Source organism: Cloeon dipterum, chromosome 3 (assembly GCF_949628265.1).
Source record: "Cloeon dipterum chromosome 3, ieCloDipt1.1, whole genome shotgun sequence".
Taxonomy (NCBI): Eukaryota; Metazoa; Arthropoda; class Insecta; order Ephemeroptera; family Baetidae; genus Cloeon; species Cloeon dipterum.
In genome coordinates this window covers 11,783,620-11,806,257 of record NC_088788.1, presented here as the reverse complement: position 1 = coordinate 11,806,257, position 22,638 = coordinate 11,783,620, and the positions used below count along the sequence as shown (strand labels likewise).

Here is a 22,638-nt window from a genome sequence, read left to right as displayed (position 1 = left end):
AATTCGAATTTCATTTTTTGAAGCAGCAAAATCTAGGCTGTGTGTAGAAAGTTTTGACAGAGACAGGAATTTTGCAAGTCATTCCAAATCTCTTTCATGCCGATTTCAAAAACACGATGTCCACGCAAACTGCAAGCAAGCGACATGTTGAATAATCCCGGTGTGCCGTATTATATATTATGCTAATGCAGCGCAGAGGCGCGAGAGAGTAAAAGGCTGCACCGAGCTCGTTTCAATGAATCATAAATATATTTCAATCAAATTTCACAACGATTCGCCGCTCTCGGTTGCACATTTCAAGCGAGAGAGAAAGAGACACGATGATCTGTTCATTTTCGCGAGTCTCTCATGATATACAAATAACAATAACAGCAGTTCGCCCTCGAAACCGAATCCGACATGCACGCGAGCGAGTATATATATTGGAGTGACTTGCCAGTGCACGCGCGTTTAATTTCTGCGAACGCGATAAATAATGCATGTGAGTGTGTGCGGCGCAGTCTATTTACTGCAAAGCCGGAGCAAGGACACTCGCGCGTCGACAACAATGAAGATGCGAAGCGATGAAAAAGGGAAGGCTGCGCTGAGACTGACTGCTGCCGCCGAGAGCGGCTCTATTAAAAATTGGCTCGCACACAAAATGAACAGTTGACTTTCGAGAAACGAGAGCCCGGCTGGCCTTGCCGAGGAATGCAGTTGGGCCAGACGCAGACTGCCGCCGCCGCCACCGCCACCGCCGCCGCTCGCTGATCCTGAGGAGGAACCGCGCGGCGATCCACCCACCGCCTGGCATGGCCCGCCCGCGGCCCTCGCGGCCTCTGACCCTGCGTGCGTGATCCACAAACGCGAAATTGGAGCAGCTGCGCGAGGGATCGGCGATGCTCGTTGGCCTAATTTCGCCCGCCGCGCATACACATTCGGCACAAATCGAGCGAGCGCGTAAAATAATGTATGGACCGAAAAGAGCGCGTGAAATTCGATCCTCGTCTCTTCTCGATCTCGACGAGTATTTTATTAGAACGGTGCTTTCGAAAATTTAATAACGCGACGCTACCGTTTTTGCAGGGCTTCCGAGAGATGCTCTCGCAAGTCGCAGCGCAGAATTATATTTTTGCGTCGCTCGTGAGAAGAGCGGCCGGCTTCGGCATTATCTTATCAAAGCACGCTTGTAAATTTCGCTCAGACAGGGGACTCTCCACGCTCGTACTTGTAAATTATTAGCGTTTTGCCTCATTGCTGACTCGCGGGCTTATGTACAGAAAAACATTGGAATGCCGTGTTATTACACTCGATGCCATAAATCGAAATGAGCTTTTATAGAAAATTGTTTATTTCGCTGTAGATCGAGTTGAACGAGTTTACATGAAAAAATGAAGAGCAATATTATGCGTGATAAGATAGCAACGCCCAACAAAAGTAATGACTACGACTGAGCAACCACCTCTAATTGGGAGTGGAGGTAGTATCCTACTTACTGATAGTTATCTTAACTTAATTAAGATCAAATCGAACTGAAATTGAAATCTTTAATCATCTTTTTTTAATATTGTTTTTCCTCAATTTTAATGCGGTATATGTATAGTCGCAATAAATGCCGTTTTGTTTCATTATATAGTTAGATGAAATAAATTTTAAAGGATTGTTCAAATTAAAAATTTTCAAGGTACTATTATCTAAAAAAAGAAAGTTTGGAGAGGAAGGGGAAAGGAAAAAATGAGGAGAAGATTTGCTAGAAGGATGAAGTAACGGAGTATAAAAATAAGCAATTTGACAGATGATGAAGTCTCAAGCCTAGAGTGAGATGTGCTGCATATTTGGAAATGACGGGTTCGCACTTCGCACTCCCAGGAGTTTTTTTTTTATCAAATTTCAGACATTTTTTTTATTTTGACATAGCTTAATTTTGTCTCAAATTTGCTCATTTGTTTCCTCCGATACCTGAACAGCATAATTTTTATCTTAATTAATTCGAAAGTTATTGGAATTCAATTTTAGAAGCCCTTCCAACTTTAAAATTATCTAGGCATTTCTTTCAAATATGAAAATAAATTTTACAACAAAATTTTGGCAGTCGTGCAAATATGGGAGCCTCATCCTTGTGGCAATATTTTATTCTTGCATCTTCTATCCAGATTATCCATTTTTGGAACAAATTTTCCAAGATATTTTAATTAAGACTTTTAATAATTTTTACGTAGTCTCTTCCATTTATTTTAAAACGTAATTTCTAATCTAAAGAGGGTTTCACGTTTGAAAACTTTTGTTTCTATTTGTAGGCCAAATGCACCGAATGAAAATTGAAAGTGAAAATTAGCATTAGCACCAATTTTTCCCTGCACATTTTACTCATTAAAACACATTGACAATAAAAACGTCAGATAATATCAACAGCTTTTTAAGGTTTACCTTATTGATTTTATTACAGTATTACAGTCAATGTTCGCATCATCAAAGAAAAACGAAAATGATAAATGCAATCGAAAACAAGATGACTAGAGATGTTTTATCAATTTGAAGAGTTGCATTAAGTTGATATCTGTAGCGCTTAAAGCTTGAGATAAACGTTGCCGTTAGCATAATATTAAGCAGCTTTCTGGTTTGCCAGTAGATTATTCATATTGCATATTCAGTTTGGCAAAAATGATAACAATGGGTGCGCTGAAAGAACAGCACTTCACTTTGATATCTTTTCTCATTTCCTCAGTTTGGCTCTCAGCATTTTAACCTCTTTGGCCTGCAAACGTGACTGCGCCGTCAGCTCTGTCAACTGCAAAAATGTAAAAATGGTATTAATGCTCTTTGTGAAAGTCTTACTGGCAATACACACACACATATAAATTATATCAGAAATGAGGTTGTAGTGTCTCGACTTAACGCAACAGATTTTCAAGAATTTTAATACTAATGGACTGTCTCTCAGACGGTCTTGGAATGTTTTAAGGAGCTTTACCATGTCCATCACTAGTTCCAGTTTCGCCTTCAAAAGGTTGTTCTCCTCTTCCAGTTTACGCGCCGCCGACTCTTTTTTCGATCCGCGCACCACGCCTGGCCAGACACAAGAAGAGAGCGGCGTGAAAAGTACCTGACTCGGTATGCAACTCGGCCGCCTTTTTCGTCAGGCGGCACAGCATAAACACACAACATCAACAAAATCGTATTTTCATCACTTCTTATAGCGATAAAAAGAAAAAAAAATCAGGAATGAGGTTTATCTTTCCAAATTGATAGGTTTGCAACTTATTCAAACGGTTCAAAATGAAAAATAAATTTTATTTTGTATTTTTTTGCAAATTAATGACGTTGTCCTAACAAGTAAATATCTGGACAATAAATTTAAATGGGGAAATTAAGTGTTCAATCTGGAGAAGTGCAATTAAATTTAGAAATTCTGGCCGAGGAAGGCATAACATTATTGAAAAACTTGAATTTGATAGTAGAAAAATTGAGTTTCATCCGTAATATTTATATTTAGGGCTAATTTTGCAAGTGTCATGGACACATATTGAAAAAAAATAGCTTGAGCTGCAGTCATACATCGTGTGTATAATATTAAAGATCTAATAAAATTATCCACTGAAACTTCTATCAAACGTTTGGATCTTAAAATTAAAAAAAGGATTTACCTGTGCCACCTGAGCTAGTCCATTGTCCGTCACTAAAAATCAACTCACAACCCCCAAGATTCAATTGCACTTCTTGAGGAAGTTGCGACGCATCAGTGGGGAGTTCCTGGCCGTTCCTCTTGCGTTGATCGATTTTTGGCGGTGCAAATTTACCGCCTCCACTCGTAAGCAAAGGCATTGTGTCGTTGAACCATTAAAATAGGCTAAAACTCCATCGACGAAATAGCACGTTTACCTTTGCGTTTCGATACGCATGAATTTGCCGAATTCCACCACTCTTTGCCGCTTTATTTCAAATTTCATTGTGAATTATCATATTATTACCAACGTAACATTATTTACAAAAGAGCGATTTTGCAATTATTTTCCCCCAAAAGGAAAAAAGACGTTCATTATAATATAAAACAAGTTATTTAATATTGTTTCATTATATTTTGTTACAACGAACGTGTTTTTATAAATAATAAAAAATATTTTTCAAGAATTCCAACGGTGGCACACTCTTGTATTTTGTTGCGCTGGACCCTGATCACGTGATTGCTTCTAGCGATCTGATTGGCTTATCTTACAACTTTGACCAATAAGAATTCATAAACTACATCTGCATTGGTCCAAGTTTTACAGCTGTGCGGTATTTTTACTCACCTCCGGTATCAGTTGTTTTTGTTTATTATCTTTATAAATCGTTAATATGAACAACAACTATGAAACAAAATTTTTGTTCAAACCTAACTATGTTTGATTTACACTCAAAGAAAATTATTGTTTAGTGCAGGCAGAAAACTTGGAAATGGGATTTTTCTTGAACTTGAGCGAGGGTTAATTTAATTTGAAAACATGAAAACCGGTTTCTCATCGTCAAATTTAACCGGTGTCGGTAAATCTTTGACAGGTAAAACAATTTCGAGCAAAAGTGGCCGCTTTTACGAGCGGCGATGGTGCCACGGTGGTGATGGAGGCCTTGCAGCAGACCTGATGGTCGACTGGAGGCAGGCGATCCTGACGCCGCCCGCCTACAGGGTCGGCAGCAGCACACTCCGCCTGCAGATGCGCTTCGTGGCCGCCGTGGTGGCCGTCGGGGCCTTCCTGCTAGTGCTGCTCTACTTTTCCACCAGCAACCGAGGCCACCTGCGGCCCGCCGTGGTGCTGCCGCCGCCCTCGCCCTCGCCGCAAGAGGAGGCAGGCCCCAACCGGTCGTACCCTCTCACCCGGCCGCTGGTTGGCCGTGGGCAGCTCACTTACGTCATCGGCATCATCGCCGACCTGGACACGGCCGCCGCCGAGGCTGACGGCCGCTCCTGGAAGTCGCTGTTCCTGCGTGGCCGGCTGACGTGGACGCCGGCCAGCAGGAGTGTAGCAGTTACCTGGGATGCAAATCCTTTAGACGTGAGTTTTATTGAAAATTTTCATCTGGTTTAAATTCTAAAATTGTTTTTATTGTGTAGATCAAAGGCCAACTGGCCGCTGGCGGCCGTGGCATGGAGCTGTCCGAGCTGGTGACATTTAACGGAAAGCTATTGACCGCCGACGACCGGACTGGCGTAATTTATCAAATTCTGGACCACGGCGGGCAAAAGCCCCGCGTTGTGCCATGGGTATTGCTTGCCGACGGCGACGGCCGTGCAGGCAAAGGCTTCAAGTCTGAGTGGGCCACCTGCGCCAACGGCCGCCTCTGGGTGGGCGGCCTCGGCAAGGAGTGGACCACGTCCAAGGGGGAGCTGGTCAACTACGACCCCATGTGGGTCAAGCGCGTTGCTCCGGATGGAGGCGTCGAGCACGTCGACTGGAGCAAGAACTATGAGAAAATCAGACATGCCTGTGGAATCTCATTTCCAGGTCAGTATTTTTTTTTTTAAAAAACACGTGGCCTGAAAATTTTACTGGCTGATGTGTTATCTTTGTTTGACGTTAGACACGTTGGCTAGAAATGAATTTTGATGTTTTGCCATGACGTATATTTAGGGAATAAATATTTTATTTCAGCAGGTTCGAGCAGGACTTTTCCTTTTTACTGCATGGTAAAATTGATAAACACAATCTTGTCGACTTTTTTCACTTTTGACGCAAGTATGGTGCTCTATATAATGCTCTGAGATTTGGTTTTTTTTATAATGTTGCAAAAGATAACATCAGCCCCTTGACACTATCTCATTCTAGAAAGGCAAAACTGCAAGGCATTGGCCTTCTTTTTTTTGCTTTTGCTAGATTAAATTCTGCTGACTTCATAAAAATCTGCGAAAACTACTAAACGTCATTGAAATAATTAAACGAATTCTAGACCAGAAATTTCAATTCTCTCGAAAGGGAAAAATATTGATTAAAAACAACAGGAAAATGAAAACAATTTATGATGCTATCACTTCCCTGTCATTATTTTTGTTTCACAAAAATATATTATAAATAAAACTACAAGGAACCAAAAATTGTATGGCCAGTAAATAAATAATTCAGTAAAATTAGTGCAGCAATAAGAAATTTTTTTCGAATTTTGAATCTCCGTAAATTTTTTGAATATATTCAATACTAACCTCATAAATTTGGAAAATTTCTAATTTAAACTAGAGATTTATTTTACTTTTCTTGCCTTGAAAAGGATTTGGATCTTTGAGAATATTAGACGTTTTTTCGCTAAATAGTCAGATATTTTTAAACTGTTATTTATGTTGCAAAGTAGATGGTCAAAGCTTTTAATACACCAAATTACATTGAATCCCCATATGGTTTGGCACTTTGGAGGCAATCTTACGTTTATGTCGATTTTTTTCAATGGCACTGTCAAAATTTTACAGCCCTAGTTATTAGTCTCACTCACTTTCCCTTTTTTTAAAATTAAATTTCCATATTTTGTCCGAGAAAGCTGCATTCAATTAATTTCTATTGTCAAACCTTGCATGCTTATTAATAAAGCTTATTAAATTGTTCTACTGGTAAATTAAACTCGTTAATTACTGTCTAACTTAACAACCAAAAATTAAAACCATCCACTAAAAAGTCTCAAACAAATTAAAATTTAAAAAAATAAACGTTTTCATTCCAGGCTACTTAATCCATGAAGCAGTCAATTGGAGCGAGCGCCACAAGCGATGGTTCTTCCTGCCAAGGAGAGCCAGCAAGGAGAGGTACGACGAGGAGAAGGACGAGCATATGGGCACCAACCTACTCATCACGGCCGACGCCGCGTTCCAGGACATCCAGGTGTCCGAAGTTGGGCCATTGGTGCCAAGCCACGGCTTCTCCTCCTTCAAGTTCCTCCCGGGCACCGATGACGAGGTCATCGTCGCCCTCAAGTCCGAGGAAGACCAGGGGAAGTCGGCCACGTACCTCACCGTCTTCACCGTCAAAGGAGAGGTGCTCTATGCGGAAACCAAAGTCGCCGACAAGAAATTCGAAGGCATCGAGTTTATTTAAACAGAACAGACTGCAAGAGAAGTGCTCAAATTTTGTAGAACACTCGGATTTTGAACAGTTTAAGTTGAAGAAAGTGTGGCCTTCGAAGAGACCTTTACGAGAGGCCAAAATTGCATTTCAATGTCACTTTTTGTTGCATTATCTTTCGTCTGAGATGTGATACGCATAAGCACTTATAGTATTTCCTACCAATAAAATTGCACGCCATCGTTTTAGCTGATTTTAAACACGTCATGTTATTGGATTTCACTCACACTGAATCAATGAATCATAGCGATAATTTTGAGTTTTTATATTTTCCTCTTCTTGGTTTTATTTTTTGTTGATAATTTAATGTGTGTGTCAGATAAGTTTAAATCAGGGGAAATTAAAAATTGTTAGGGCATTTGAGAAAAAAGATAAATTTCAGTCAAGAGAAATAATTGCTCGTCGTGTTTTGTCTATGAGGAAAATAGAGCTACACGCGTTTGGCGCAGATAAGAAACTGTTTCGAAATAAAAGGGGCAAAACATTCAGGCCCTATTTTCTTATTCGTGTTTTTGACGCAACAACAAGCGAGGCGGCGAGAGAGAAAACGTAAAAACTGGTGGGGGGCTTCCATTCCATACCATTAAACTCGACTGACAGGAGAGAACCCAGTTCGTCGACGGTCGACGCTTCTTTAGCTTGCAGCAGCCAGCACGCTAGTAGCGCAGCTGGTACCACGTGGGAGTGGGTTGTTTTTTATTCGCTCCGCCACTAACTTCATTAATTTTTCACCCCAGTTTTCGCCGTACACCTGCCGGCTACAATGGCCAGCCTGGCACTCAGGTATTCCAGGCTATTCGGTCAATTGGTAAGAAAGATTAACTAGATCAAAAAGTGCGGAAAATGATGATTCGTTTTGTGTAGGGACGCGCTACTTATGGCGTTCAGGCTAACTCCGCATTTTCGACCGCAGTAGCATCCGCTCAGTATAGTGTAAGTATTTTTTTTATTTTAAGTTTATAAATGCTACGATTTAAATTATTTATAGCAAGCGCCAGTTTCGAAACCTAAGGGGCGGACGAACTGCACTTTAATACCTGGGGATGGTGTCGGACCGGAATTGATTGATTCGGTCATTGAAGTCTTCAAGGTGAAAAATCTTAACTACAGCTAATAGTGTGTGTTAATCATGTGATAACGAGTACACAACGTTTCTAATTTAGGCTGCGGGAGTTCCCATCGATTTTGAAAGATATTTTTTGAGCGAGGTGCACCCTGAGCTCTCAGCACCTTTGGAAGAGGTGGCCACTTCGATCGCCAAGAATGGAATTTGCTTAAAGGGCATCCTGACCACGCCTGACTACAGCCGCACTGGAGAGTTGCAGACTTTAAATATGAAACTGAGAAAGAGGTTGGATCTCTACGCACACGTTGTCCACGTCAAGTCCTTGCCAGGGAGCAGCAGACATCAGAATGTGGACACTGTAATAATAAGAGAACAAACTGAGGGAGAGTACTCGGCGCTTGAGCACACAACTGTAAAGGTAAGAAATCATATTTCTTTCATAAGTTAAATTCATCAAGGAACATAATGTGCTATGATTAATGTTTTAAGAATGGGCTTCAAGGAAATAATATGAAAATTGTGAAAGAAATTAAAGCTTATATAGCCTTATAATTATTGGAGCGAACATACGCATTTATTTATATTATTGATCTTGATTTCCAAATCAATAACAAGCCCCACATCAATTTTGATAGCATGTTATCTACAAACACCTGTCTCAATAATGTTTAGTTCTTTTATTGGTTGACGATTCTCTATTTTCAAACTAAAATAATGATTTATTTTCATTTTTAAAAAAATTATTTCTAATTATTTTTCCAGGGAGTGGTCGAGTGTCTTAAGGTCGTAACCCGTAAAAACAGTGAGCGCATCGCCAAGTTCGCTTTCGATTACGCAACCAAGTACAACCGAAAGAAAGTGACAGCTGTGCACAAGGCTAACATCATGAAGCTCGGAGACGGTCTCTTCTTGAAGAGCTGCGAAGCGGTGAGACAATTTAAATAAAACTTCCCAAATTTACAGATATTTTTTTTTTGCTTTTTTTATTTTCATTAGTCGGTGGATTCATACAAACTGCCAACTAACTGTCACAGAGGTTTTGTAAAAAATAATAACCACTTTGTTCGGTCGCAGGTCGCCAAGTTGTATCCGAAGATCAAGTTTGAGTCAATGATCGTGGACAACTGCACCATGCAGTTCGTTTCGAACCCTCGGCAATTCGACGTGTGCGTCATGCCAAACCTGTACGGCAACATCATCACGAATTTGGCGGCTGGACTGGTGGGCGGCGCGGGACTCGTCGCCGGCGCCAGTTTCAGTCACAAATGCGTGCTCTTCGAACAGGTAACATCAACGTCGGTCCCGTTATTACCGGATTACACTAATTATTCCAATGCAGGGCGCGAGGCACACCTACGGAGAGGCCGTGGGCAAGAACGTGGCTAACCCGACGGCGATGCTGCTCACGTCTGCCAATCTGCTGAATCATGTGAATCTTCAGTATTACGGTGATATGGTGAGGAATGCTGTGGAGATGGTTCTTAAGGCAGGCAAAGTGCGCACCAAGGACCTCGGAGGCCAGGCCACAACCAAACAATTCACGATGGCCGTCATCCGCAGCATGGAACGCTACTAGCCGGCCTGGCGCTGCCGCAGGGTCGTCACTTCTTCTGCAACAGAGTTTGAGGATCTCGTGGAATCCTCTGAGAGATTGTGCTTAGAACTTAGCTTCACATTCCGGAATTGTCATTCCATTTCTAAATAAATATTGTTGAGATTAAAAAGCAGTTTTTAACTCACCTCATGTTCCGGGCAGCAGGAAACGAAATTCTCTTTGTCCAAGTACCAGTTCTCGCTGCATGGGAAATGGATTCTCCGCTCGCATCCCCTCTTCACACAACCTATCATTGCTCCCTTTTTCTTGCACACCTCGCACTCCTATAATTTCAGGTTGAATTTTAGTTTCCATGCAGAGTAGACATAAAGGTAACTACGATTGTTTGATGGTTTTGGAGCGAATTTCCAAATTAAATGTATCCATCTTTCAGGTAGATTTTCTGACCAAAAAATCGTATTTTGATTGCCAATTAATTACGTTTTTGTATCTTTAAAAAATGATTTCTATGTCAAATTCAGATGTTTTATTTTGTGAATTTTGAAAGTGTTACATCTCTTAAAACTCGCTAAATTAGCTGTTCAATTAAACACGAATTGTGGCTTTTGTTAATTAAAAATTATAATTTTTCCGTTAAAATAGCGGATGAGATTGTAAAAATAAAATGCGCGAATAAACTTTGTGCAGGGAAGGTCGTAATTGACTTGAAATCTTTACAAATTAGGTTAGCATCGACAACTAGCAGCAACTAATTGGTCTGTAGTCAATATTTATCCAACTTTAACTATTGAAAGAATTTGAAGGTTCCAGGAAATGACGAAATCGGTCAAAAATCATCTTATAAATTCGAGTTTATGGAGAGAAAAACTCATCACACCAGGAAAGTTATTTTGATAATAAAACATATTGTTTTGAGGGCGATTTAAGCCGTTTATGGCTATAAAACAATATATAAAATGATTTGAAGTGTGGCTCTTATGTTTAAAAATGTAATAAAACAAGCTCATTTAGTGTATATTAAGTTAACTAGACCCTAAAAAACCCATCAAGCATTCTTAAATTCCAAACATAATAATCATTTTAAATACCTTGTCAGCTGAGGAAAAGATGGCCTCTTGCAGGCCAATAAGTCTTTGTCCAACGAGTCCGACGCCAGGCGCCCAGACGCAACAAGACTCGTGCACCCACACTTCAAACTTCTTTTTCTTCTTTGCCGTCTGGACGAAATAAGGACCGAAAAGATCACCCAAGCCATACTGGTGAGAACCTCTTTTGCAGAAGGCGCAGACCCAGGTTTCGTCTATAGTAAAAGCGTCATATTGTTGAGCCATTGCCGAGCTGAAACCCATTCCAGCGACCTGTGCAGACATCAAGATAAGCACAAACTTGTATTTTCAACTGACAAAATATTCAAACCTTGGTTCTGAGTTCGGTGTCGTTGAAGCAGGAGCGCGGCTTCTTGCCCAGCTCCTCCTCCGACTTTCCTGAGTTGACCACAGTCTCTTTGTCGCCCGAGACCCTCACCAATGGGCCCTTAGGCAGTTGTTTCTCTTCAGGCGGGGGCGGCTCAGTTGCTTTCGCAACCACCTTTTTCTTTCCTTCATTTCCCAGCTTCTTTGTTATCTTCTTGTTCTTCTTCTTGCCAATATCTTCATCATCGTCTAAGACCATCTCCACCCCCTTCTTTTTCTTGCGCACCGTTTTGTTTTTGTTCTTTGATCCCTTCGGCCGACCCTTCTTTTTGGGCGTAACCACAGGAGTCTCTGGGGTTGGTTCGGTTGTTTCTACAGCAGGAGCGTCATCGTTTTTTGGTTTGGTTGGAGTGGATGGTGGTTGAGATTCACTTGGCTCTCCTAGAATTTGTTTCATTTAATTTTTGAATTGGCGTTTGTTAAAAATCCCACAAGTCGTTCTTCCCGCATAAAAAAATATAACCCAGGAATATCCGGAATATTCCTAGATTAATCAAAATTTACCCGAAAAAATTAATCCAAAAAAATGATCCAGGATTAATCCTGTATTAATCGAGATTAATCTATGAATGTTTAAGATCAATCTAGAGATTAATCTAAAAAAATATCCTCAGATTATTCTTTAAATCATTCTGAGATTAATCTAAAAAATTAATTTATAGAATTTTCCTGGAATTAATTCAGATTAACCTTAGAATGTTCTAAAGTCAATCTAGAGATTAATCTACAAGAATATCCCTAGAATAATCCCAAAGGGGAAATTTGAATATAGTTAATAGAATATCCCCAGATTATTCTATGGATCATTCTGAGATTAATTCAAAATATTTTTTAATGTTCCTAGAATATTCTGTAAAAAAACCCTAAAAGAGAAGAACTTAGATATTTTTCTTAAAATTAAAAACACAAAATTAAATATGAAACATATAATTTAATCAAGAAAATTAACTGCCATATTGTTAAATATTTTGAAATCGTTATCACAAAAATTATTTGTCTGGGAAATATTTTTTAATTAAGTCGATGGATTAAATTTTAATATTAAACCCTAACCTTTTGCATTATTTAACACAAAATTATAATGCCTTTTTTTCAAAGAAGCAGCCCAGATTAAAAAAAGGTAAAAAAAATCATAAATTCGATTGAAAAAATTAATCTCCTAACACAAAGAGTCTTAATTCATGCTACCGACAAACGGGCAAATTTAAAAATAAAGGTCAGAAGGACAAAAAAGGGTTAAAAGGGCGATTTTAGTGTGCGCGTGGTAGCGGCGGCTGCACATGCATGCACGCACTTGCATGGAATGCCTATGCTGCCGCCTGCCTCTGTTGTGCAGCGGGGGAGGGGCGACGGACGGTGGCAGCAGGACTAGCGAGCAGCAGCAGCAAGAGACTTACAAAATCCTGCCTCGCTCTTTGTCTAACGCGTCAACGGTCAACCGCCGTTCAAATCAAAGTTATTGGACGCTGGACGCCGCCAGTAAGGGACAACACGGACGTCCCGCGGACTCGGACGGATGGCCTGGATCCAGCGGTTAACAAGGTAAGTCTCATTTTATAGATTATAGCGTACAAAGAAATTAAAACATCGCGCAACTTTCAAATCCAACGGTTTTATGGGTTTTATGGTAAAATTACACTTTTCGCCGCTAACTTGTACGGTTTTTGCCTCCTATATTTTGATAATAGATTCTTGCCAGTCCTTAAGATCATAATTAGAACCCCGTAAATAAGTTTGGGTGGCGGAAACTGTCAGTCGGTGATGAAAAATGTAATTTTTCCATGTAAATCGCGGTGGCATTTGTAGTACGCTTACGAGAATTTTTACTACACATTCTAATTCAATTGGCTTTGCATGGAAAATGGAAAAATATTATGCATGATTTTTACATACTTGAACCTTCCATTTTCTAAGCAAAGCTAATTGAAATAAAAGATATTATTTAGTTTTTTCTTTGAGTCTCTCCCTTTTTTAGCTTCAAGAGCCTTCCGGTGACATTTTACACGACGAAAAAAGATGCAATCGTTAAAGTTCTGCAGTTTGGGCTTCCAGATAGGCAGTGCTGGCATCGTATGATATAAAATTTTGTAGCTGTAATATAATATGTGATATGATTGATAACTAATAAATAATGCATATTTTTAAAATTTAAATTAAGTTTGTGATTATTTAAATAATTCCCAATTAAATCGCAATAATAAAGTATTTTGTAATATTCTAGGAACACTCTGAAGTTGATTTTAAGAATTATTTAGGGATAATTTTTGTCACACTTTATGCTAACCTTAAAATGATATTAGAATAACCTAAGAACATTCTAAGATTATCCTAAAAAAATAATCTAAAGTAAAGATTTGATACGCTATATATTAATCCTAGATCAATCCAAAGATTAATCCAGAAGTATATTCTGAGAATGTTCTAGGATCATTCTTTAGAGCTTTTTGAAACAAAGCCCGGCAGAATAATCCTAGATCATCCTGAGAATATTCTCAGAAAACAATCTACAGATTAATCCAGTATCACGAAAAACCGTATCAAAAGTTCATATATAATTAATTTTTTAGATTAATCCTGGGCGAAGTCGGTATATTCTTAGAACATTCTCAGGCGATATTTTTTTATGCGGGTTCATGCAGTAAATTACTCTAATTATTGCTGACTTTCATCATTTTGAGGATGGAAAAAATGACTGAACAAAGCAAATATTTTGAGATCCACGATAGTATAACCAAACAAATCATTTAAAGAAACAACAAATTCCTGGTTTAATCGAGTTGAATTGAATTTATTTTTCGTAAAATGACCTGCTTTATGGAATTTGAATAAAAAACCTGATATTTACATTAAAATTTTCTCCCACATTCCTAATACTGATTGAATAGAAACTGTTTTGGCCTCGTGGGCCTTATCAGCAGTAATTACATAATCAAATCAACACTGCGGCAGGAGTACCAAGAATGTCACCATTAACCCTCGCTTCAACGAAACCATTAAATAAAATAAAAATAAAATAACGAGCTTCAAATAATTTTATTTAATTTATGCTAAAAATTCAAGCTAAAAAATTCTGCGTCTTGCGTAACAAAATAAATTTGCAATTATAAAACAATTCTGTGTATAAAATTTGAAATTGTAATCTGTGTGGATTGACTTTCATGTACTGATTATTTTTTAACAATCTCCATGAAATAACACTGTGTTTATCAGCCAAAACTAGAAGCAATTCCGTAATTTAATATTTTTTAATTTGGTTATCTCATTTGAAGGTCAATCCCTAAGCCCAGTTGAAAAGGACGCAAAGTGTCAATGATTTTTTCCCCCAAAAAAATCAGGAAAGTTAAAAATTATTAATATCAAGTTGATTAATTAAAAAAGAAATCGCATAATTTTAATTATATTTTGACAATTTCAAATCAACAGCCCACAATATTTTTTAATTAACTCACCTTGACTAAGAGGTGCTTCGTTTGACTCGTCAGTGCGAATTTCCAAAAGAGGCGTTGACCGGTCACTGGCAGCCTCTTCCGCCGCTCCGTTGACCGCAGGAGGCTCCAAGGGCGTCTCAGTCTCCACGAGTCCCTCTTTGGGGTTGGCTTCCTCCACTGGGGGTGTTGGCTCAACTGGGGGTGGCTGCTCTGGAGGCGGCTGTTCTGTGGGCGGCTCTTTAGAAGGCGGCTCCGTCGATGGAGGCTCGTCAGTCGACTGCGTGCTGCCGTTGCTGATCCTCGTCGGCCGGTCCGATTTTCTCCTTCTCTTGCGTCCCTCTCCGTCGGCCCCCTCGTCCGACGGCCGAGGCCGTTTGTCTCCGTTCACCGGACCGTTTTCCTTGACGAGCATTTGCAGGCTGTCCAGTGGGGCGTGCGGCGGTCGCTCAACAGGCGGCCACGAGGGCCGCTGCGGATCTGGCTGCTGGTAGAACTGTTGCTGCTGGTGCTGCTGCTGAGGGAAATGAGCTGCGTAATCTGCTTGACCTGAGGATAAAAATCATAAGAGATGATTCATTGCTCTGCACGTTGCTTAAAATATGGTCGCCAGGTTGGTTTTAAGCAATAATACAAAATATTTCAAGTGGGGAGACTGGCGGCCACATTTGAAAGTAGTCCTGCCTACCAGATCTCATAGTAAAAATTGTTGAAAAATATTTTAACAAATTTTAATTAACTTTTCTTGATTTTATTCTTAGTTAGTTTCTTACTGTTGTTGTAATAAGGTCGGGGTGGACACCATTGAGGATGGTACTGCTGCTGATGACTGCCTTGATGGAAATTGTTGTAGTTCATTTGTCTCGGGTCATAGTTTTGGTAAGGGGACCCATCTGAAAACACAAATAAAATAGGTATCTAACTGTCAATAATTTATTTAACTTTTCATTTCATTCTTATCAAAATAGATGTAATTAATATTATGACGTACGAGTCATTACAAAATAATTGTTAAGTAATTTAATTCTGAGTCGTACATATAATGTTTATTTTAGTGCAAAAGCATGCTGTGGTATTATATACGCGCCATCTGTTAAGTAAATAGCAAATAATATTTTAAAGAATTTAAATTTAAAAAAAAATATTTTTTTACAACACAGGCAAAAATTCACACCAAGAATTTCACATGAAAAAATTTGAAGGTCAATTTTTTCAAGCTTTTAACCACTGCATTAAGAAGATAAAACATCTATAATTCGCGTTAATTAACACGACTACTTCTGCTTACTGGATTGGTGATGTTGATTTTGCTGGTTGTAGAACTGATTATAGAACTGATGTTGTTGCTGCGGCGGCGGCGGCGGTGGCTGATAAGCCTCACAATCACTCGAACTCCCTCCTGGCCCTGTGGAAAGAGACGAGAGAGAGAGATAAGCGACGATGTTACCGAACTCCCCTCTCAGCGAGGGGCTGCCGGCTCGAACCTCGATTCGCGGCCGTGGGATCGATCCTCGTGGACATGCGGGCCTTGAGAGGTCCCGGTTAGTCGGACAGAAGCGCGGACTGAAACGAGCTGGACGCTAATTGACGCAATTAGCGAATTTTGAGCAAATTGGGCTGCAAGAACTTTCTTTTCTCGCAGCGGCTCAAAACAAATATGGCTGCCGGTGCAGCCCCCTGGTGGATTTTTTGCAAGCTAATGACGTTGCCTTACAAAGATGCGGGAATTCGCAGAGAAGGATTTTTAATTATTTAATGATAAAATCTCAATATTTTCTATTTTCCCCAATTAAATCTACTTCATCGAGGCAATTAATTTGTATTCGTCTATTTATTAAACAAACGAACCCAAGCCACATAATCCGATATTCAAGGGCAATATCGAGAGATAGTAATTTTTAAATTTATCAAAATTTGTTAGATATTTAATGTAAAAGCAGTTAAATTTAAATCTTTCCCTCTGTTGTATGGAGCCTTACATGTGTTTTTAGGGCACGAGACACTATTATAAAGGCCGTTAATGGTTGTGATAAGATAAAAATCAGTATGACCGCAATTTGGTGTTGATTTTTGTCTGAAAATTCTGCTTAGTAAGAACGATCAATTAAATTATAGCTTTTTGTATTTCAGACAAAATGCTTGTAAAATATTTATGCAAGAGATTGTTATTTATTTTCACGTGTGCTCATGGCGCTAAAATCCTGGCAGTTCTGCCAGTGCCGTCCCCAAGTCACGGGATTTTCAATCACGTCCTCATGGAAGCCTTAGCCGATCGTGGCCACGATTTGATCGTCTTTTCGGGACGCGAGGCAAAAAGCCGACCACATTTGCGCTACGTCCACCTGAACGGCTCCTTCAGCAACGCTGAAACTGTTTCGTTTGAAAGCGTCGGCACTTTCGGCCCATTCGGCAACATGCAATTCGTGTTTGGCACTGTCTACAACACGTGCAAAGTGCAGCTTGAGGCCCAAGGAATGAAAGAACTGCTGAGATTGGAGGAAAGGTATAATCTTTTGCCTGGTGAAGGGGACATTTTTAACCACAGAAAAAGAAATTTTAATTAATTATATAAGTAAAGATAACAGACTGAAAAATATCAGTCATCTAAAAAAATCTCGACCCTCTCTGCTAGATAAAAATTCTGAATAAACAAAAATTATTGGTATTTTCGGTATTTCTGTTTATATTGAAATTTATTTGTTCTCTTTTGTATTTTAATCGAGCATTATTAAAACCCTTTTATTTTTATTACCAATATCGAATTTCCTCTCCTCCGCAGCTTTGATTTGATAATTTATGAGTCGGTCGGATTTGACTGCTTTTTGGGCGTTTTGCACAAGTTTCGCGGCACCGCCACCGTCGGCATTTCGGCCCACGGCCTGTCCCACTGGAATTTTGACGCCCTGAACTTGTGGACACCACCTGCCGCGTACCCTTTAGAGTTTCTGCCCGTGCCCAGCGCCATGAGCTTTTGGCAGCGTCTGCACAACTGGCTCTTAACGCAAATCGTTCAGCTCAATTACTGGCTCGTCCACACACCCAGACACCAGGCCCTGGCGGAGGAACACTTCGGCCCTTTGCCACCGATTCGTTCATTGGAAACGTTCAACGTGTTTCTCAGCAACTCCGGCCCCGTCGGGCTCGACCCTGGCAGGTTTTTGCCCCCCGCCGTGAAGGAAGTTGGATGTATTCAGTGCAGTAATGGAAATCAGTTGGGAAGAGTAAATTTTTAGATTAATTTACTTAAAAAATGTTTATATCTTTCAATACCTGATAATTTTTTTCAGAAATATTCGGATTTCCTCGAAGAGATGGAAAGTTTTATTTTTATGAGCTTTGGGTCCAATATTAAAAGCAGCTCGCTCCCGAATGAAACGATTCAAAGCATTTTGCAAAGGTTTGGGGAACTTGACATGAAAGTGATCTGGAAATTCGAGTCTGAGAGCGTGCCAGATAAGCCGGCTAACGTGATGATAGACAAGTGGGTGCCTCAACAAGATATACTTGGTAATGAGACTCATTCATTTAATTTTTAATAATCATTAGGACGGTTCAATTTGTTTAAACTTTTGTTTCGTTACGTTCAGAGGATGACTATTTTTTTCATTGGGATTGTCCAGGAATTTAAAATATCCTTTAACACCATAATTTTTTGAAGAGTTTTACGCTTGTTAAATCCCAAGGCTTTCAACGTTTGTTATGTTTTTCAAGTGATGAGTACTGTACGCCTACTGAAAATCGTGAATTACTAAAAGGATATTTTTCCTTAACAAACCAAGCCCATATCTTTTAATAAAAAATGTAGCGAGAAGAATAAAATAAATCCACAAAAACATGGGCAAACCGTTGTGATAATTTTTCTTAATTTTCGAGAAAATGACGCATATTTCTGAATGGTTGATTGCTGCTTACGTTTAAATCATTATTCAGCATAGCAGAGATAAATGGGATAAATGTATATGTAAGCCTGAAATTTCATATGTAAAAAATTCCCCTTTGAATATAGTGTTTAAATTTATTCCTCCGGTTGATGGTAATTTTTCAATTCTTGGTATCTTTCAAAAGAAGCACGTTAAAAATAAAAATTGAACTCTCATATAATGAATATTTTGGCTAATCGTGTTGCAGCTCATCCGAAGCTGCGCCTCTTCATCACACACGGCGGCCGATTGAGCGTTCAAGAGGCGTTATTTCACGGCGTTCCGATATTGGCAATTCCCTTTTATTCCGACCAGCATTTGAACGGACAAGGCGTAGTGGACAAAGGCGTGGGAGTCAAACTGAGCGTTGCTGATCTTGGGAAAAGAAAATTCGGCCAAGCAATTGCTCATATGCTGGAGAACAACAGGTGCTTTAAAGAACGAAAATCAATTAACTAAACCTTATATATATATCCATGAAATCAGCTTTTCGAAGCAGGCGAAGGAAATGTCGAGAATCGCAAAGGACCAGCCGGAAAGTGCGTTGGAGAGAGCGGTTTTTTGGACAGAATACGCGATTAGGCACAAAGGTGCCGAGCACTTGCAACTAGCCTGGAGAAACGAGAGTTGGTTTAAATTGTATTCGCTTGACGTGGCAGCCGCGCTTGCTGCTGTTTCTGTTCTAATTATTTATTTGTTATTCAAAATTATTGATAGAAAATTATTTTAAAAAAATTTGATATTAATTGTAAATTCATTATAATAAATTAAAATAAAATATGAAATGTATTGTATATATGTTATCCAGGTAATAAAAGCGTAATTTAAAGGCGGCATATTTGTCTACTTGAATTCCAGCGCTGAATCACACCCTCCTTTTTCGGCAGTATTTAATGCGATTTTCTCGTAAATGTTAAAAAATCATTAATTACTTTTTTAAAATTCCTTTTTAGATATCTCTATACACCAATTTAATGGCAGTTTTTAAGAAGCGACAAAATGAAAGCAATAAATCTGAGTCGCATTTCTGAGATAATGATAGACGAAATTAAATCACCTCGTGCAAACCAAAAAGATTTTGAGCTATTACCTGCTACGGGAACAGGTTTCCGAGATGTTTTTCTTCCCACATTAAAAATGTTTATCTTGTGTCGAACCATCTCACTGTAAGTGCGGCATTAACTTTCTGTCACTCTAAAGCAGACGGCATTGATGGCAAAATGTGCAAAGCACGACCTCGCTTCAATTTGTGGCACTCGATCTTGACAATCTAAGCTATTCCAGCTATTTGTCAATCTTATTCCAACTTGGCAATCGGAGAGGGCATGCAAAATATTCGGAAAATCTTAGAACTCACTGAGCCGCTAAAAAACAGGTTACGATTCCAAAAAGTAACAAAAATTATCCTTCAAAAAAGTAAAATCTAACTCAACATGGTATTTATCTTATTTTATTTAATACATATAGAGAGGTATGAAGCCAGGTAACAAAAAATAGCTTTTCAAACCGTTTATTCGATTTAGAGTGCTGTATTATTATGACTAGTGAAAGTATTGCTCAAGCTCGAAATTTTCAATAATTTATAAAAACGCGAGATAATAATTGATTCTTCACTACCTAAAACGGTTATCCAGCTCTTTATTTTAGTCACTTTGGAGAAGATGCAAATCTACACTTTCAAGTGAACATTTTATTCAGTCAATATCTCATAAACAACCTCACTGCGCGTCTTTTTCTTGAGAAATTTTTAAATTTTGCGCTGACCAAAGGAACCTGCTGTGTTGGACCTCTTAAAATTAACGAATCTCTCGGATGGGGGTTATATACGTGGATGAGAGCCTTTTCTTGTATGATTTAAATGAATTGATATAGAGTCTCCCATTAAATGCTAAATAACGCCAAGTTTTAGCAAAAAAATTGGTGAGACGATATACAAGCGGATGCAATTAAAATTCTGCGCTGCGTCATCGGTGTGAATAAACCAACGGTAACAGATTTTAAGAGCCCCATCCTGAAGATTGGTGACAAAATCTACTCCGATCAATAATAAAATCTGCAATCTATGAAAAGGGATTAATACCGCAGTGCTTTATATAATTAATGTGCTTATTCGTGCTGTGCTCAACGTTGCCAGGAATACACGGATTGAAATTTTTTGCACAATTTATTTGGTGCTGCAAATCATGTTGACATGCGAAAGAACTTCAACCATTTTTAAATCCGTTACTTTAACCTCTACATTGAATTTATTTGGCAAAACGGTGAATTTAAACTTTGTGAGCATAGAAATTGGAGATGCTGGGTAACTATGAGTTTTTAGCCCAAAACGTATGTGAAATTCAAAATGGATGCTCAGAAAATTTTTCCGACGTGCCAATTTACCCTCGGTTTAAAGTGCACCGGACCTACCATTTTCAAAATATTAATTTGTTCCCCAGATATTAAGCAAAATATATAGTAATTTAACAAGCGAGACTAAGCTAATATTGTAATAAACTCCAGAGAAAAGATATGTAGGTACATGTTGCAATGTAAAAGCGTGCTCTGATTTTGTTGTTTAAATTTCCATTTTAAAAAAAATGTGAGATTTTGTTGAAAAATAATTAAACCTGACCTGAGACTTATTTATTTCTAGCTCAGTAAACCAGAATATCAATTTATTTTTACAAATTAAAATTTTGTTATACTCGTTTTTTTTCTTGTTACAAAACTGCTGAATTTTTGGACAGGGAGAGTTGCTCTACATAACCAGAATAGAGTCCAATTGGGAACCAAATTCGCATGTCAGAAGCTACAATTTCACTATGAACAATAAATCCTAAATCGTGCATCACGCACAAGTGCAACAGGTGAGAAACCGTCGAAAAAGAGACGAGCTACGAAATTGTTTTCGCCACCGTCAGCAGGCCGAGATCAATATAATAGATTTAGGGGCGTGTTCGAAACAACCCCTTTAATACAGCATCTTTGTCGGCATGTGGGACATGACGCGAAACACGTATCCACGGCAGCGCCAGAAATGATTTTCCGCGTTTAACTATTACGCAAGAAATAATAAAATAGAGCCGCGCGGCGCGGACGAAAATTAGTCTCAATAAAAAAGGCATTACAAGCGAAAGAAACGGCGCCGCGAGAGAGAGAGAAAGACGCGAAATTGTGTGCGGCGCGCATTTCTTCTCACAGCTCTCGTGACTGCGATTAGAAACTATGCCCGCGATGTCAATCGGCGCGGATGCTGGGCCTGGGATCGCATGATAATTTTTTCTCACCGTGCGTCGTCTGCTGGCTGGCCATCGCGATGCTCGCTCGTTCAGCAAACACAGCCCCACACAGCCCGGCTCGTTGCCACCCCTCGTGGAAACGGAAAAGCCTCTCGCAGCGCCGCGCAATCCGATCTCGCACAATTCATTATTTCGGCGCGCCTCGCTCATGCATTTTATCGATTGCTTCGCGCGTCTGACTGACCAGGAAAACGCCAGTATTTATTTCCCCTAGCGGGATGGTCGCGCCTAATTAGTGAAACTTTATTTCGGGGAATTGTTACACAAAAAAATGAGGTATGAGTGAATTGCAACTTTTTTGGTCTGGTTTTATAGTTGTGCAATAATCCAGGCACAAATTAGACTACAAACATCAACGCAGGCAAAGCCGAACTTGTTTGTAGTACGGATAATGTTTATGTGAGATGATTACATTCATCAAATTCATGAAGTAAAAGTTGCTTTGGGAAAAATTTCATGACTTGGCAACCTGCCTGCTTAATAGTTATATTTTTTCACAGAGATATATTGCAAACGCGGGAATGTACATTCATTTTTTGCAAATTGAAATTGTTAAATGAATTCTTTGCTTCATACTAAATTTCTTTATTTTCGAATAAAATAAAATGGGTTTGTTATTGACCTGAACAGAAATTTTTAATTTTTCTTTAATGAGGAATCACGGTAAAACTATCTCTTGTCAATTTATTTCTATATTGGACTTCATATTTTTTACGGTTTTTACTTATGTGTTATACGTCGAAGATGGCACTTTTCTTGAAAATCGTACGTTTAAAAAACCAATAAAAATTTCATTTTCCTAAAAGGTAAAATATATATCGCAACTACTAAACGAGCTAAAAAATTTAAAAGAAAATATTT

General features: G+C 39.1%; 5 protein-coding genes and 1 long non-coding RNA gene across 7 annotated transcripts; 4 read left to right on the top strand and 2 right to left on the bottom strand.

The window, feature by feature from the left end:
• Window positions 1-2,338: 2,338 nt before the first annotated feature.
• Cby (Chibby) lies at window positions 2,339-3,919 on the bottom strand. Its single transcript, XM_065484369.1, has 3 exons — window positions 3,624-3,919; window positions 2,951-3,045; window positions 2,339-2,767 (listed from the first exon to the last, which is right to left on the bottom strand). Exons 1-3 carry the CDS (start codon window positions 3,799-3,801, stop codon window positions 2,693-2,695), a joined length of 348 nt encoding a protein of 115 aa, XP_065340441.1. The 5' UTR covers window positions 3,802-3,919; the 3' UTR covers window positions 2,339-2,692.
• Window positions 3,920-4,487: 568 nt separating this feature from the next.
• LOC135940141 (soluble calcium-activated nucleotidase 1) lies at window positions 4,488-7,260 on the top strand. The gene is made up of 3 exons (XM_065484907.1): window positions 4,488-5,009; window positions 5,069-5,459; window positions 6,661-7,260. The coding sequence occupies exons 1-3, from the start codon at window positions 4,599-4,601 to the stop codon at window positions 7,029-7,031; spliced, it is 1,173 nt and encodes a 390-aa protein (XP_065340979.1). The 5' UTR covers window positions 4,488-4,598; the 3' UTR covers window positions 7,032-7,260.
• A 440-nt stretch (window positions 7,261-7,700) lies between these two features.
• On the top strand, window positions 7,701-9,848 carry LOC135939045 (isocitrate dehydrogenase [NAD] subunit beta, mitochondrial-like). The gene is made up of 7 exons (XM_065483189.1): window positions 7,701-7,866; window positions 7,923-7,991; window positions 8,047-8,148; window positions 8,222-8,542; window positions 8,887-9,051; window positions 9,199-9,408; window positions 9,464-9,848. The coding sequence occupies exons 1-7, from the start codon at window positions 7,822-7,824 to the stop codon at window positions 9,698-9,700; spliced, it is 1,149 nt and encodes a 382-aa protein (XP_065339261.1). The 5' UTR covers window positions 7,701-7,821; the 3' UTR covers window positions 9,701-9,848.
• LOC135939043 (uncharacterized protein CG5098) lies at window positions 9,081-21,805 on the bottom strand. Of its 2 annotated transcripts, none has more exons than XM_065483187.1 (8): window positions 21,766-21,805; window positions 15,865-15,981; window positions 15,350-15,469; window positions 14,601-15,125; window positions 11,096-11,532; window positions 10,768-11,037; window positions 9,865-10,002; window positions 9,081-9,767 (listed from the first exon to the last, which is right to left on the bottom strand). In XM_065483187.1, the coding sequence occupies exons 1-8, from the start codon at window positions 21,788-21,790 to the stop codon at window positions 9,726-9,728; spliced, it is 1,674 nt and encodes a 557-aa protein (XP_065339259.1). In that variant the 5' UTR covers window positions 21,791-21,805; the 3' UTR covers window positions 9,081-9,725. The 2 variants fall into 2 exon arrangements, with proteins under 2 accessions (XP_065339259.1, XP_065339258.1); XM_065483186.1 differs by lacking the exon at window positions 21,766-21,805 and adding an exon at window positions 16,061-16,233.
• LOC135939046 (uncharacterized) lies at window positions 12,536-13,304 on the top strand. The gene is made up of 2 exons (XR_010574710.1): window positions 12,536-12,693; window positions 13,127-13,304. It is a non-coding gene; the product is annotated as an uncharacterized LOC135939046 (long non-coding RNA).
• LOC135939044 (UDP-glucosyltransferase 2-like) lies at window positions 16,624-19,330 on the top strand. Its single transcript, XM_065483188.1, has 5 exons — window positions 16,624-17,079; window positions 17,356-17,797; window positions 17,864-18,083; window positions 18,705-18,924; window positions 18,983-19,330. The coding sequence occupies exons 1-5, from the start codon at window positions 16,712-16,714 to the stop codon at window positions 19,224-19,226; spliced, it is 1,494 nt and encodes a 497-aa protein (XP_065339260.1). The 5' UTR covers window positions 16,624-16,711; the 3' UTR covers window positions 19,227-19,330.
• Window positions 21,806-22,638: the final 833 nt, after the last annotated feature.